Consider the following 17,280-nt stretch of genomic DNA (forward strand, 5'->3'; position numbering starts at 1 on the left):
TCCGAATTTTTGTATTTCCGTTTTTCCAAATTTCGGATATACGGATTTTAGATTTTCCAATTTCGAACTTTAGCTTTTCGAATTTTTGCAATTTTTAGAATTTTCGAATCTCGGGTTTTCGATTTTTTTTTTTTTTTCGAATTTTCGGAATTTAAAAAATTGGAGATTCGAAATTGTAAATTTTGAAAATCTAAAATTTTAAAATTTTAGATTTTTTTTTTTTAAACTCCAGAATTTCGAATTTTCTGAATTTCAAATTTTCGGAATTCGAAAATGAAAAAAAATTTAAATTGGGACATTTTTGAATTTCCGAAAAAAGCAACAAAGAATCGAATGAAACAAAAGCGAAAAAAATATATCGTATTTATCGGGGTATTGCGCGCTCCGGCGTATAGCATGCACCCCTAATTTTGACCTGTTTTTCCTGTAAAAAAATTTTTACTACTTACAGTTTTGGTGTCTTGCCCGGCGGCCTCGTCCGGTCCGGCGTCCGTCTGCGGCCTCTGGTGTCCTCCCGGCTTCTCCTGTGCTGTCTTCATGTCGAATCCCCGCTTCCCGCGCTCAGTTTGAAGCCTCCGTCAACGTATACCGAGCGCAGTACACTCGGGTATATTCGACCAGGCTCGGCTTCTAACGCATAAACGTCACAGAGCGTGACTACGAGTGAAGCCGAGCCTGGCCGAATGTACCCGAGTGTACTGCGCTCGGTATATGTCGGCGCAGGCATTCAAGCACGGCGCGGGTATCGGCGTATATCGCGTACCCACGATTTCCCCCTGATTTTAAGGGCAAAAAAGTGTGCGATATACACCGATAAATACGGTATTTTTTTTGGCAGTGCACATGCCTAGTTGAAAGCGACGCTGCCAAATCGCTTTGCAGGTGCTTCGGCGGGGGCGGTTTAGGAGTACTGTATACACTGATCCTGCACCGCCCCAATGACACTGAGGAGGCTTGAGAGGCGATATTTTTAGCGCTAATAGACGCCTGAAAAGCAACTTCGAAGATAAAGGGGTGAAAGAGATCGGGGAAGGGAAACGGCAGCACAGTAATCTGCCCGGGTGGGGTAGAGACAAGCCGGATCATTAATTCCTGATCATATCAGGAATAGGAAATGTGATTTACATATTCTTCACTTGTGAGAACTTTCTTTATTGTTTTGCGGTGAAGTTAGATAAAACTCCATGTCACACGTAAACTACAATGTAACATCATTTTGTTTTAATCTATTTTGATCTACTTTTATCACTTGTAATTAGTAAGCTTTGTTTCCCTCCTCTTGCTCTCGTGCCTCGCTAGTCAGATAAGAGATGGAAGCAAGATATAGCAGACAGGCCGCCTTTGTGCGCTTCTCCTGATACTGACTCATCACATGTCGCCTCTCCACCCCACAGATCTGCCGAGGTTTCTTTTCTCTCCACCATGGGAGCCATCAAAATCTCCCCGGACTACAACTGGTTTCGGAGCACGGTCCCACTAAAGAAGGTACGTCCTGTTTAATAGTACATCTCCACCTTGATTTATTTCTTTTTTTTTTCCACCTCCAATACATGGCATTTCTCCTCCTTCCTGCAGGGCTGTGGAGTCGGTAGATAAATGTTCCGACTCCTCAGTTTTTTGTACTTCTGACTCCGACTCCTCTGTATTAACCACTTCGTTACCGGGCCTATTTTGGCACTTTTCTCCTTTATGTAAAAATCACAATTTTTTTTCTAGAAAATTAATCGGAACCCCCAAACATTATATATTTTTTTTTTTTTAGCAGACACCCTAGGGAATAAAATGGCGGTCATTGCAACTTTTTTTCTCGCACGGTATTTGCGCAATAATTTTTCAAACGCCTTTTTTTAGCGAAAAACAATTTCATGAGTTAAAAAATAACAAAACAGTAAAGTTAGCCCAATTTTTTTGTATAATGTGAAAGACGATGTTACGCCGAGTAAATAGATACCTAACATGTCACGCTTTAAAATTGCGCACACTCATGGAATGGCGCCAAACTTCGGTACTTAAAAATCTCCATAGGCGACGCTTTAATTTTTTTTTACAGGTTACTATTTTCAAGTTACAGAGGAGGTCTAGTGCTAGAATTGTTGCACACGCTCTAACACACGCGATTATACCACACATGTGGGTGTTTACATATGTGGGCGGGACTTGTATGCGCGTTCGCTTCTGCACGCGAGCGACCGGGACAGGGGCGTTTTTAATTTTTTTTTTTATTAGTTTTTTTTTTACTTATTTTTTTATTTTTACACTTTTTTTTTTGATCACTTTTATTCCTATTACAAGGAATGTAAACATCCCTTGTAATAAGAATCACTGTGACAGGTGCTCTTTATGGAGAGATGTGGGGGGGGGGGGGGTCAATAAGACTCCACATCTCTCCTCCAGGCTTACAAGCATTAAATCGGTGAAAAAAAAATCACCGATTACATGCCGACAGCCGCGATAGCGGCTTTGTTTACTTTCGGGTACCGGGCGTGACGTCATAACGTTGCGCCCGGTCCTCCGACGGTCATAGAGATGACTGTGACCATCTGGTCACCAGTCATCTCTATGGTTCTGCAGCGAGCGCCGGCCGATTCGCTCTCCGGGCCCCCGATGGCACATGAGAGCCCGGAGAATCACCGCATGGCGGCGGGAGGGGGGATGTCCCCTCCCGCTGCCTAGAAGAAAGATCGAGTGGCGGAACCGCCGATTTGATCGTTCTTCTGGTGCACAGAATCGGCGGCTGAAGACGGCGATATCTGAATGATGCCTGCAGCTGCACCCATCATTCAGATATCACCGCACAAAGCCGAGGACGTCCCACGACGTCCACTGGGTCTCAAGTGGTTAATATGCGAATGTATTTTATACATTCCTTGAAGGAAAGAAAGGCAACATACATGTCATTACCACAGGAGTTTTTCTAGCCTTAGCTAAATGACAGCAGTTTTTCCAATGGTTTACAGCTTCAGTCTTGAACTATTGGCCCTCCATTCCCTTCACTTATACAAGTGTCTCTAGTCCTGCAAAAAACATATTTATTTAATCCCTTATCAGTGAGAGGCTAGGTTACCCATGGGCGCTGCGTTCCCTGTAAAAGCAGAACACAACACTATGGAAAGTATAAGTATTGCAGCTCCTAATTGTGCGTTGCGTGCCATATAGTGAAGCACATGAAAAGCGTGCTTCTTCGCGGTCACTTAACCTGTTAGTTTTGCGGTTACGTGAGGCACTGCATGCATTGGTCTTTATTCTTACAGTAGAGAAGTCATTAATTATAACTTTTTGTGAATTGGGACATTTAAACGTGCTTTTTTAATTCCAATCTAAATTTATTGGAGTAGGAGTTGATGCATTGTTTGCCGACTCCGACTCCAGGTACCCGAAATCTCCTCCGACTCCACAGCACTGCCTTCCTGTCCAGGCCAAAGGCCCCAAAATCCCTCCATTGCACTTAAAAGTATTCAAAACGCCAAAAATCAGACATTTGTGAATACTAGGGATTTTTTTTAAATCTGTGCCATTGGCAGCCGTGTGAACCGGAAGCGACATCATTTAGAAAAATCCCTAGTATTCACAATTGTCAGATTTTTGGCGTTTTAAATACTTTTAAAGGGGTTGTAAAGGTACAATTTTTTTTCTAAATCTCTTCCTTTACCTGCAGTCCTCCTTCACTTACCTCATCCTTCCATTTTGCCTTTAAATGTCCTTCTTTCTTCTGAGAAATCCTCACTTCCTGTTCTTCTGTCTGTAACTCCACACAGTAATGCAAGGCTTTCTCCCTGGTGTGGAGCATCGTGCTCGCCCCCTCCCTTGGACTACAGGAGAGTCAGGATGCTCTCTACGTTGCAGAGAAAGGAGCTGTGTGTTAGTGGGCGTCCTGACTCTCCCGTAGTCCAAGGGAGGGGGCGAGCACAACACTCCACACCAGGGAGAAAGCCTCGCATTACTGTGTGGAGTTACAGACAGAACAGGAAGTGAGGATTTCTCAGAAGAAATAAGGACATTTAAAAGCAAAACGGAAGGATGAGGTAAGTGAAGGAGGACGGCACTAAGGTAAAGGAAGCTATTTAGGGAAATGTAAAACAAAAAGCACATATAAGGTAGAGAGAACTTCTCTTCCAAATATAGGGATTTTTAGGTGAGATGCTAGTCGTAGTATTAAGGTAAGCACACAAAACACATATGTTTAGAAATATATCAAAAAAGTTTAATTTACATTAAATATAATATATTTAAATATTTTCGGATAAAACAATAGTTGTATGGATATGACCACAATAGTTACAAAGAATGAGAATAGAATATCGTATGCAGATTGCCGACTAGTTTCGCACTATCGTGCTTCCTCAGGGTCTGCAACTTAGGAAACTTCTTTACCTACCCTTCTGTTCTTTTTATATATTTAGGGAAATGTTTTTTTTTTACCTTTCACAGCCCCTTTAAATTGGATGCTTTGTTTAAAAAAAAAAAAGGTATAGTAGAGCTTGTCTCTACCAGGCTCTCTGCTTCTGTTTACTTTACATTGACCAAGCCTTGGATTTCCTATTTAATTATTAACCAGATTTTTAAAGTCATTCATTACAGCCAGGTTATGTATTTCCAGCTTTAAATCAGATCTGCTGTACAGAAGCTCAGGGAAGAATATGCCAGTCTTGATCACATCATTCCTTACTGACAGCATTAAAATAAGACCACGTTGTCAACAGTACATTAAAGGGGTTGTAAAGGTACAATTTTTTTTTTTTCCTAAATAGCATCCTTTACCTTAGTGCAGTCCTCCTTCACTCACCTCATCCTTCCATTTTGCTTTTAAATGTCCTTATTTCTTCTGAGAAATCCTCACTTCCTGTTCTTCTGTCTGTAACTCCACACAGTAATGCAAGGCTTTCTCCCTGGTGTGGAGAAGGCCTCTTGAGGGGGCGAGCAGGAGTGTCAGGACACCCACTAACACACGGCTCCTTTCTCTATCTGCAAAGTATAGAGTGTCCTGACACTCCTGCTCGCCCCCTCAAGAGGCTTTCTCCACACCAGGGAGAAAGCCTTGCATTACTGTGTGGAGTTACAGACAGAAGAACAGGAAGTGAGGATTTCTCAGAAGAAATAAGGACATTTAAAAGCAAAATGGAAGGATGAGGTAAGTGAAGGAGGACTGCACTAAGTTAAAGGAAGCTTCTTTTTTTTTTTTCTTTCTTTTTTTTTAACCTTTACAACCCCTTTAAACCCTAAAACCACCTCCTGCAGGTGTTTAGCCAGGATCAGCTGCTCATTAAAACCACCCCCTATATGGTTCCTATATTATAAGTGATCAAGATAAGATAAAATAAAGTTTTGTCACAGCAAGTCTATCGAAGCAGTAATATCCATGGAATGCAAGAATAGATACACTATCAGCGAGTTCTATGGACTCCAAAGGTTTCCAGAAAATATGGTAAGGCTAGCAAAATGCGGTTCGATTTCTTTCGCGTTGAACATGATGACGTCAGTGTAGGACTGCCAGTCAGAAGGGCAGCTCAAAGAAAACTGACTTTTAGGGACAGTCCCACAGCATGGAGGAAACCTGCTGGAGGAAATAATAAGGTAAGTATTACAGCTTATTAGCCGGATTCAGGTACAGTTACGACGGCATATCAGTAGATACGCCGTTGTAACTCCGAATCCGCGCCGTCGTAACATTAAGCGTATGCTCAAACTGAGATACGCTTAAATGTTGCTAAGATACGACCTCCTACGCCGTCGTATCTTAGCTGCCTATTTACGCTGGCCGCTAGGGGCGTGTACGATGATTTACGCCTAGAGAATATGTAAATCAGCGAGATACGCCTATTCACGAACGTACGCCTGGCCGTCGCAGTAAAGATACGCCGTTTACGTAAGGTGTTTTCAGGCGTAAAGATAAACCACCAAAAAGACGGCGCAGCCAATGTTAAGTATGGACCGCGTCAAATTTTTCACGTTTTACGTAGTTTGCGTAAGTCGTCCGTGAATGGGGCTGGGCGTAAGTTACGTTCACGTCTAAACCAATGAGTCTTTGTGGCGTAATTTAAAGCATGCGCACTGGGATACGTCCACGGACGGCACATGCCCCGTTAGTAAAAAAAACGTAATTTACGTGGGGTCACAATGAATTTACATACAACACGCCCACATCTTCCACATTTGAATTAGGCGGGCTTACGCCAGCCCAGTTACACTACGCCGCCGTAAGTTATAGCGCAACTTCTTTGTGAATACAGAACCTGCTGCTCTAACTTACGGCGGCGTAGTGTATCTGAGATATGCTACGCCCGCCTATAGATAAGGCACATTTCTCTGAATCCAGCTATATGTCTCTACCCCACTGTAAGGGAACTTAAGAGGTTCTTCAGTTGCTTTAGAAAAAATTAAAGTGGCTGTAAAAGCTAAAGGTTTTTTTTTTTACCTTCTGTGTGCAGCGACCCCCCCAATCCTTACCTGAGCCCCTTCCAGTCCAGCAATGTTCACGGTAGCCTCAGTTGTATTGGGTATTTCTCTCCTCTCCATTGGCTCCCTCTGCTGTCAATCACAGCCATTGAGACATGCTGGTAGGTTATTTGGCTTCTGTCTAAATTGGCCCTAGTATATGAATGTGTGTTAGGGACCTTAGATTGTAAGCTCCTTGTTAACCACAATGTGCCGATGTGAATGTATAATGTATACGTAAAGCGCTGCATAAAATGACGGCGTAAGTACCTGTAATAATAATTGAGCCAATATGGAGAGAGCAGGCGGGGGGGGTGAGCCACTGCTCTGTTTTATGGAAACAGGGCAAGCGGCTTTCTCTGGCGGCTCAGGATCAGGACTGCTCTTTGCAAACCATTACACACAGCAGGTACGTAGAACATGTTATAAAAAAAAAAAAAAAAAGTTTTGCTATCACTTTAGGTAATTTGCTGCAAATACTGTAGCTGCTGACTGTTAATATACAGACACTTGCCTGTCCAGGAATCCAGCAATGCCCTCACCTGGACTGGTTCTTCGCCAGTCTTTGGGTCTCTGGTGCTGCCATGTTAACTGCGGGAAGTCGGCTTTGAAGGTGGCTGAACGCTGCACAAACGTGAGCCACACTTCACCCTGTGAATGATTCTGCAGCCTCCCGAGACATGTAAAAGGGTCCCAGGAGGTTGCGGGCAGGGGAACTTCTGCTGGGATTGCCTAGGCGACTCCAGTGGGAATGGGTACCTGACAAAGCTGGGTACCTGGTCCCCCCCCAAAAAAAAGAAATCCATAAGTGGAAAAGGGGGGGGGGAGTGGGTGGGAGGAGGGGGGGAGTATGTATCGCCCTTTCAGGGGTAAAGTTCCACTTTAAGTAAAATGTTGACGTGCCAAAACCTTGATCAGGTTTGTTGTGGTCTGTGACTTCCTGTCCTGGTGACACCAGCTTTCCCCATTTCATCTCTTTCTGCATAGGGACAGAAAGTAAGGTAATGTCTCCCCAATAGACGGCAGTAAAAAATTTACATTAGTATTTACTTTTCCAAGTCTATCCAAAATAAAATGTTGGGTTTTAATTAAAATTTGGGTTTCAGTATAAAAAAAACCCACGAGGGATGTGTGTAGGCTGAGATTGTTGATCTTTGTTTCCGCTGGACGTCATATGACGTCCTGGCCTTTCAGTGGGGATATCTGAACGATGGGTGCAGCTGTAAGCATCATTCAGATATAACATTTTTTCTGCCGGCGATTCTGCGCACTGTAAAAAAAACAATCATAGCGGCTGTTTAGCCTCTTGATTGTTTTTACTGGCGGCAGGAGGGGACATCTCCCTCCCTCCCATCGCCCTCTGGTGCTTCTACCAGCTCGCCCTTGCGATCGGCGAGACGTAGAATGAATCAACCTGTGGCTACAATTTACCATAGAGAATACCGTGGAACAGATGGCCCCTGGCAATCTCCATGACCTTCGGGAAGGCTGGGCATGAAGGTTATGACGCCATGCCTCAGCAGATGTAAATGCTGCCTTTTTTTTGTTTTTAACCACTTAAGGACCAATTCACGCCGATATACATCGGCAGAATGGCACGACTGGGCACATCCACGTACATGTATGTGGCTCTTTAAGCCCAGCCGTGGGGTCACGCACCGCGGGAGCGTGCACTCGACCCGGTCCGAAGCTCCGTGGCCCGCGGGACTTGCGGACCCGATCGTCGCTGGAGTCCCGCGATCGGTCGCCAGATCTGAAGAACGGGGAGAGCTGTGTGTAAACACAGCTTCCCCGTTCTTCACTGTGGCGCCGTCATCAATCGTGTGATCCCTTTTATAGGGAACTACAATCGATGATGTCACACCTACAGCCACACCCCCCTACAGTTAGAAACACAAATGAAGTCACACATAACCCCTTCAGCGCCCCCCTGTGGTTAACTCCCAAACTGCAATTGTCATTTTCACAGTAAACAATGCATTTTAAATGCATTTTTGCTGTGAAAATGACAATGGTCCGCTGATCACCGCCATTGGTGGTAAAAAAAAAATAATAAAAATACAATAAAACTATCCCCTTTTTAGAAAACGCTATAAATTTTGCGTAAACCAATCGATAAACGCTTATTGCGATTTTTTTGTTTTTGTTTACCAAAAATAGGTAGAATAACACGTATCGGCCTAAACTGAGGAAAAAAAAATGTTTTATATATTTTTGGGGGATATTTATTTTGGGGAAAAAAGTAAAAAAAATTGATTTTTTTTTTTCAAAATTGTCGCTCTATTTTTGTTTATAGCGCAAAAAATAAAAACCGCAGAGGTGATCGAATACCACCAAAAGAAAGCTCTATTTGTGGGAAAAAAAGGACGCCAATTTTGTTTGGGAGCCACATCGCACGACCGCGCAATTGTCAGTTAAAGCGACGCAGTGCCGAATCGCAAAAACTGGCCGGGTCCTTTAGCTGCCTAAAGGTCCAGGTCTTAAGTGGTTAAGCTGGAAAGCTGAGATCGTTTTGTGTGTGTTTTTTTTTTTTGCTTGGGCTTTCAAGTCTGGAGGAGTGATCTGGGGTCTTGTAGGTCATAAAGAGGACCTGTCTTGCCCTATTCCTATTACAAGGAATGCTTACATTCCATGTAATGGGAGAAACGGTGATCCAAATACATTTTTTTTTTTTTTAAAGGAAAAGCGTAAAAAAAAAAGCGTCTCCTTGTGCTCGCATATGTAGGTCATGTCTGCATATGTAAGTGACGTTTAAACTGCACATGTAAGGTATCGCCGCAAATGTTAGAGCGTGAGCAACAATTCTAGCGCAAGACCTCCTCTGTAACTCCAAACTGTTATCCTGTAAAAAAAAATATTCAAGTGTCGCCTATGGACATTTTTAATAACCAAAGTTTGGCGCCATTCCGCGAGCATGCACAGTTTTGAAGCACGACATGTTGGGTATCTGTTTACTCGGCATAGCATCTTTCACATTATACAAAATAATTTGGCTAACTTCACTTCGTTTTTTTTTTCTGCATTTGAAAGATTGCTGCGCAAATACAGTGTGACATAAATTTCAATGCCTGCCATTTTATTCCCTAGGGTATCTGCTAAAAATAAATGTGACTAAATATATATAATGTTTGGAGGTTCTTTCTAGAAAAAAACGTTTTTTATATGTAGGGGAGGAATGCCAGAATTGGCCCGGTATAGAAGCGGTTAAAAGGCGCCTTGACTGGGAAGAGGTTGAGAAACGGTTTTAATTTAACCACTTGACCACTGGTCACTTAAACCCCCTTCCTAACCAGACCAATTTTCAGCTTTCGGTGCTCTCACAATTTGAATGACAATTACTCAGTCATACAACATTGTGCCCATCTGAAATTTTTGTCCTTTTTTTTCCCCACAAATAGAGCTTTCTTTTGGTGGTATTTGATCACCTTTTGGGTTTTTTATTTTTTGCGCTATAAAAGAAAAAACACTGAAAATTCTGTAAAAAAATATCAAAAAAATCTTGTTTCTGTCATTTTAGCAGGTTATTTCTCACACACAGCATATGCATACCACAAATTACACCCCAAAACACATTCTGCTATTCCTTCTGAGTATGGTGATGCCACATGTGTGAGACCTTTTACACAGCGTGGCCACATACAGAGGCCCAACATGCAGGGAGCGCCATCAGGCGTTCTGGAGCACCCAGACCAATTCTGACATTTCTCTCCTACATGTAAAAATCATCATTTGTTTTCTTGAAAATTACATAGAACCCCAAAACATTATATATGCTTTTTTAGCAAAGACCCTAGAGAATACGATGGCGGCCATTACAACTTTTTATCTCGCACAGTATTTTCGCAGCAATTTTTTGAACACTTGTTGTTTTGTTTTTTTTGTTTTTTTTGTAATTCTTTATTTAAGGATAAGACACAGAAACAAGCATAAAATACAACTTCACAGTATCGATATATTGCAATGAGCATGTGGCGGGCAAGAAGCACCATATAGTCAGCGTCTAACTGCTCGCTGAAGTCTAATACAGGATAAACATAAACATCTGTGCTCATCTCGGCTTTTTGCCTATTATTGAGAGGAGTGAAAAGAAAGAGAAGAAGGGAAAGAAAGAAGAGAGGGAGAGAGATTTGTGCTTAAAAAAAAAAAATCAGTAAAGTTAGCCCAATGTTTTTGCATAATATGAAAGATGAAGTTACGCCGAGTAAATAGATACCCAACATGTCACCCTTCAAAATTGCACATGCTCGTGGAATGGCGCCGAACTTCGCTACTTAAAAATCCCCATAGGCGACGTATTGCGGAGTATTGGTGGTATTGCGCAGGGATGGATGGCTGGATCTGTGACTGCATGTGTCACAGATCCAGCCCACAGTGCTGCTGCTGCATCCGCTCCCCCCCCTCTCCTCTCACACTGTACCGATCGGTACAGAGAGGGGAGGGAGGAACCGGCGTCATCACATGACGCCGGTTTGTTTACAATTGATCGCTCCGTCATTTGACGTAGCGATAACGTGGTAAACGGCCGCTATCAGTGGCAATTTACCGCGATCCGGCAGCGGGCCCCAGGGGGCGCGCGAGAGGAGGATTCTGGGAGGATGTCCCAGGGACGTCCTCCCCGAACAACTCGACCACGCTGTAGACGTGTTTTGTCTATGGCGCGGTGGGAAAGAGGTTAATTGCCGGCATAATCGGGTGCCATCACATCATTTTTTTTGGTTTCTTTTAGAGCTGAGATCTCTGAAACTCTAATACAGATTTCAGTTAGAAAGTCAGTATTCGGCCCAACACATTGGGGGTATTTACTAAAGGCAAATCCACTTTGCACTACAAGTGCAGTCGTTGTAGATCCGAGGAGGACATGCAAGGAAAATACAAAACAGCATTTTAGCTTTATTGGATAATAAAATCAACAGAGCTTCCCCTCATTTCAGATCTACCCCTCAGATTTACAGCGACTGCACTTCCTAGTGCACTTTGCTCTTGTAGTTTGCACTTGTAGTGCAAAGTGGATTTGCCTTTCGTAAATAACCCCCATAGTGCCTCCTGTTCCTGTTATTGAGACTATTAATCACTGCAGGGGGTAATGCAAAGTGCTGACTTCTAGCTGTAGTTTATAATGTAGCACCCCGGTTCTCGGTGTTCTCTAAAAGAAAGCTGATATTATATGCATTCACTTGGGAGGGGTTATTTACAAAAGGCAAATCCACTTTGCACTACAAGTGCAAACTACAAGAGCAAAGTGCACTTGGAAGTGCAGTCACTGTAAATCTGAGGGGTAGATCTGCAATGAGGGGAAGCTCTGCTGATTTTATTATCCAATCATGTGCAAGCTAAGATGCTGTTTTTTATTTTCCTTGCATGTCCCCCTCAGATCTACAGCAACTGCACTTTCAAGTGCTCTTTGCACTTGTGATTGGCACTTGTAGTGCAAAGTGGACTTGCCTTTCATAAATGACCCCCTTGGTCTCTGTATTCTTTATTCTGCCGCTGTTTCTTGCCTAGGAGTTGCTGGGCTCAGTGGATGTAATGAGATTTAATTTGTTATATCTGTGAAGCATCATAAGACAAATGTTTATCTAATTTTCTGTCTCTCAGATTATTGTGGATGACGATGACAGTAAAGTGTGGTCTCTATATGACGCCGGCCCCCGGAGTGTTCGCTGCCCCATTATATTCCTGCCGCCAGTTAGTGGGACCGCAGACGTTTTCTTCCACCAGATTCTGGCGCTGACCGGCTGGGGTTATAGAGTCATTGCTGTGAGTATGGAGAATTCCTTCTAAATTGCCTTCCAACTCTTCTGTTTGTTCTAACTTGTATCTTTTCTGTCCTTGTTTTTATTTTTATATATATATATATATATATATATATATATATATATATATATATATATATATATATATATATATATATATATATATATATATATATAAATATAAATATAAATATAAATATAAATATAAATATTAGGGTTGTCCCGATACCACTTTTTTAAGACCCAGTACAAGTACCGATACTTTTTTTTCAAGTACTCGCCAATACCGATACTTTTTTTTTTTTTTTATTATCTCATGTGACAGCGGCACATGTGTCAGTATGTTTTATTTTTTATTTTTTTATCTTTAACATTTTTTTTTAAAATTTTTACATTATTTTTTTTTAATTTTTTATTTATAATGCTTTTTTTTTTTTAAGGGGGTGGGGGGTGGACCGTGTCAGTGTGTTTTTTCTTAAAATTTTTTATTTTCTACAATCATTTTTTTTATTTTATTCTTTTTTTATTTATTTATTTTTTTTCAGCCCTGTTGGGGGGGCTTTGGTGAGATATCAGGGGTCTTAACAGACCTCTGACATCTTCCCTTTTGAGACAGGGAAATGGACTAGGGACACATTTTCCCCTGTCCCTTTCTCAGCAGCATCAGCTGCGCTGAAAATGAATGGAGTGAAGACAGTGTCTTCTCTTCATTCATAAACTGAAACATTTGTAAACACAGTTTACAGTGTTTCAGTTATGTGAATGGACAGAGTCAGTGATTACTGACTCTGTCCATTTGGAGCAGTAAGGAGCCGGATTTACCGACTCCTACCCCGCTCTCCATTGTGACATTTCCAGGGGGTGGAGGAGGAGCACGGAAGGGGAGAGAAACACGGCGGCATACACGGGATACGCGGTGGCATACACGGGATACACACGGCGGTTAGAGGTGCCAATTAGTGCCTCCTATCAGTACCAATCAGTGCTGCATATTAGTGCCTCCTTATAAGTGCCTGTCAGTGAAGGAGAAAACTTTATTTGTTTCTGTTATAAAATGTTGTAAATAAGTAACTTTTTTTTTTTCACACACAAATTTCATTTTTTTATTTGTTTAGCAAAAACCCAGTGGTGATCAAAAGATATTTGTAGGGGGGAAAAATGTAAACTTTTTAAAATTTGGGTACAGCGTTGCATGACTGCCCAATTGTAATCCAAAGTGTGACAGCGCTGAAAACTGGCTTGGGCAGGAAGGGGGTAAAAGTGCCCAGTATTGGCATGGTTAAAGAAATTAACTAGCAAGGACTAACTAAATAGTAAAGAAAGCAAAAAATATATATTTAATGGAACAAGTGTCACTATAAAAATATATTATTGCCTTAAAAAGGGACCGTGATGGGGTAGTGTACGGCGTGCGGATGGTGTCAGTAGGGCAGAGAAGGGGTCAGTAGGGCCGTGTCGGTAGTGTTTGGGTTATTATTTTTTTTTTTAAGTAGTAGCTCTTCTATTGGATCAGACTACACAGGCCAGCCTTTCCCTCCCCCACCTCCCACCGGCGAGCCTTTCCCTCCCCCCACCGGCGAGCCTTTCCCTCCCCCCACCGGCGAGCCTTTCCCTCCCCCCATCGGCGAGCCTTTCCCTCCCCCCATCGGCGAGCCTTTCCCTCCCCCCGCCGCCCATCGGCGAGCCTTTCCCTCCCCCCCCCCGCCGCCCATCGGCGAGCCTTTCCCTCCCCCCCCCCGCCGCCCACCGGCGAGCCTTTCCCTCCCCCCCCCGCCGCCCATCGGCGAGCCTTTCCCTCCCCCCGCCGCCCATCGGCGAGCCTTTCCCTCCCCCCGCCGCCCATCGGCGAGCCTTTCCCTCTCCCCGCCGCCCATCGGCGAGCCTTTCCCTCCCCCAGCCGCCCATCGGCGAGCCTTTCCCTCTCCCCGCCGCCCATCGGCGAGCCTTTCCCTCTCCCCGCCGCCCATCGGCGAGCCTTTCCCTCTCCCCGCCGCCCATCGGCGAGCCTTTCCCTCTCCCCGCCGCCCATCGGCGAGCCTTTCCCTCCCCCCACCGGCGAGCCTTTCCCTCCCCCCACCGGCGAGCCTTTCCCTCCCCCCACCGGCGAGCCTTTCCCTCCCCCCATTGGCGAGCCTTTCCCTCCCCCCATCGGCGAGCCTTTCCCTCTCCCCCGCCGCCCATCGGCGAGCCTTTCCCTCTCCCCGCCGCCCATCGGCGAGCCTTTCCCTCTCCCCGCCGCCCATCGGCGAGCCTTTCCCTCTCCCCGCCGCCCATCGGCGAGCCTTTCCCTCTCCCCGCCGCCCATCGGCGAGCCTTTCCCTCTCCCCGCCGCCCATCGGCGAGCCTTTCCCTCTCCCCGCCGCCCATCGGCGAGCCTTTCCCTCTCCCCGCCGCCCATCGGCGAGCCTTTCCCTCTCCCCGCCGCCCATCGGCGAGCCTTTCCCTCCCCCCGCCGCCCATCGGCGAGCCTTTCCCTCCCCCCGCCGCCCATCGGCGAGCCTTTCCCTCTCCCCGCCGCCCATCGGCGAGCCTTTCCCTCCCCCCGCCGCCCATCGGCGAGCCTTTCCCTCCCCCCCGCCTCCCCCCGGCGAGCCTTTCCCTCCCCCCGCCGCCCATCGGCGAGCCTTTCCCTCTCCCCGCCGCCCATCGGCGAGCCTTTCCCTCTCCCCGCCGCCCATCGGCGAGCCTTTCCCTCTCCCCGCCGCCCATCGGCGAGCCTTTCCCGCCGCCCATCGGCGAGCCTTTCCCTCCCCCACCGGCGAGCCTTTCCCTCCCCCCATCGGCGAGCCTTTCCCTCCCCCCATCGGCGAGCCTTTCCCTCCCCCCATCGGCGAGCCTTTCCCTCCCCCCATCGGCGAGCCTTTCCCTCCCCCCATCGGCGAGCCTTTCCCTCCCCCCATCGGCGAGCCTTTCCCTCCCCCCATCGGCGAGCCTTTCCCTCCCCCCATCGGCGAGCCTTTCCCTCCCCCCATCGGCGAGCCTTTCCCTCCCCCCATCGGCGAGCCTTTCCCTCTCCCCCGCCGCCCATCGGCGAGCCTTTCCCTCTCCCCGCCGCCCATCGGCGAGCCTTTCCCTCTCCCCGCCGCCCATCGGCGAGCCTTTCCCTCTCCCCGCCGCCCATCGGCGAGCCTTTCCCTCTCCCCGCCGCCCATCGGCGAGCCTTTCCCTCTCCCCGCCGCCCATCGGCGAGCCTTTCCCTCTCCCCGCCGCCCATCGGCGAGCCTTTCCCTCTCCCCGCCGCCCATCGGCGAGCCTTTCCCTCCCCCCGCCGCCCATCGGCGAGCCTTCGCCGCCTGTCAGTCACCGGTTGGCCAGTTTTCTTTCTTTGGACCAATTTTGGTCGGTTCTGACCACTTCAGACCACAAAATGCCTAAAATATCCCCCCCACATATATCCCACAATCTCTGCTTGGTTGGTGGTTCCACACTAATAAACTTAAAAAAATTCTGATTCTCCGTGCTTCTGTGTGTGGAAATTCCTAACGCAATAGTTTGCATAATAAGAGAATGCGTTCTTTGTCCAACTGCCCCACATGCCAAATGATTTTCCGGATTACTGTTCATTGCACAACAGAGTTCTGCGAGTTTCTTAAAAATACATTGGATTCTGTGTCCATTAGCTGTGCAAAGTCAGCACTAGATGGAACATTTTTTTGTGTCACACGATCGGATTTTCCGACAACAAATGTGTGATGGACGTGTTTTGTCGGAAAATCCGACTGTTTGTACGCTCCACCAGACAATTGTTGTCCGATTTTTCCGACAACAAATGTTGGATAGCATGCTTTAAAACTGTCCAACAAATGTGTCTTCTCGGATTATCCGATCGTGTGTACACAAGTCCGTTGAAAAAAAAAAATCCAAAGTACAAACTAGAGGTCGACCGATATATCGGCCGATATTTGACCGTTTTTAAGAAATCGTCATTGGCCGATTATTGTAAAAAAAATCAGCTGATTTTCGGCTGCCACACTAAGCCCCGCTCCACCTACAGCAGCACGAGAAATGAATCCCTCAGCCACGCTGCTGGTAGTCTGCGCACCGGCTCTAGGCTACAGCTCCAGCTCCAGCCTAGAGCCCATGTTCAGTAATCTCGCCACCGTCCCAGCATGCTGGAGGCTGGCAGCCTGAGACTGGGGTAATGTACAGTATTCATATTATCTATGATGGGTGCCTCGGCTCTCTAGTGATAGTACTCAACTCACGTGAGAGCTCACAGGTGTCATCCAATGGGCAGTGCTGGAGGGAACAGTGTGTACATGTCAGAGCACACCCCTCTCCTGTATACAAACTCATATACATACTCCTGTATACACACACATTTTATATATATCCATCCCCCACCCACGGCCAGCTCCATCCATCCATCCCCCTCCACAACGCATCACCCACAGCCAGCTCCATCCACCCCCCTCCCTCCTTCCACAGCCAGCTCCATCCACCCCCCTCCCTCCTTCCACAGCCAGCTCCATCCACCCCCCTCCCTCCTTCCACAGCCAGCTCCATCCACCCCCCTCCCTCCTTCCACAGCCAGCACCATCCATCCACCCCCCTCTACAAAGCATCTCCCACCCACGGCCAGCTCCATCCATCCATCCCCCTCCACAACGCATCACCCACAGCCAGCTCCATCCACCCCCCTCCCTCCATCCACAGCCAGCACCATCCATCCACCCCCCTCTACAAAGCATCTCCCACCCACGGCCAGCTCCATCCATCCACCCCCATCCCTCCATCCACAGCCAGCACCATCCATCTCTTCCCCTCCACAACGCATTCCCCCCTCCACGGCCAGCAACATCCAGCCATCCCCCTCCACAACGCATCCCCCACCCACGGCCAGCACCATCCATCTATCCCCCTCCACAGCGCATCCCCCACCCACAGCCAGCATCATCCATCCCCCTCCACAACACATCCACCGCCAGCACCATCCATCTATCGCCCTCCACAACGCATCCCCCACCCACGCCCAGCACCATCCATCTATCCCCCTCCACAACGCATCCCCCACCCACGCCCAGCACCATCCATCTATCCCCCTCCACAACGCATCCCCCACCCACGCCCAGCACCATCCATCTATCCCCCTCCA

At 46.6% G+C, this 17,280-nt stretch overlaps 1 protein-coding gene across 1 annotated transcript in view; it reads left to right on the forward strand.

Moving 5' to 3' along the window:
* The window catches only part of SPG21 (SPG21 abhydrolase domain containing, maspardin), a 65,026-nt gene that overhangs the window by 16,755 nt on the left and 30,991 nt on the right, over positions 1–17,280 (forward strand). Inside the window, exons 2-3 of the mRNA XM_040342308.1 lie at positions 1,395–1,485; positions 12,028–12,189. Coding sequence (XP_040198242.1) covers positions 1,423–1,485; positions 12,028–12,189 — 225 coding nt within the window. The 5' untranslated portion in view covers positions 1,395–1,422. The remainder of the gene's footprint in view (positions 1–1,394; positions 1,486–12,027; positions 12,190–17,280) is intronic.

Source organism: Rana temporaria, chromosome 3 (genome assembly GCF_905171775.1).
Source record: "Rana temporaria chromosome 3, aRanTem1.1, whole genome shotgun sequence".
Taxonomy (NCBI): Eukaryota; Metazoa; Chordata; class Amphibia; order Anura; family Ranidae; genus Rana; species Rana temporaria.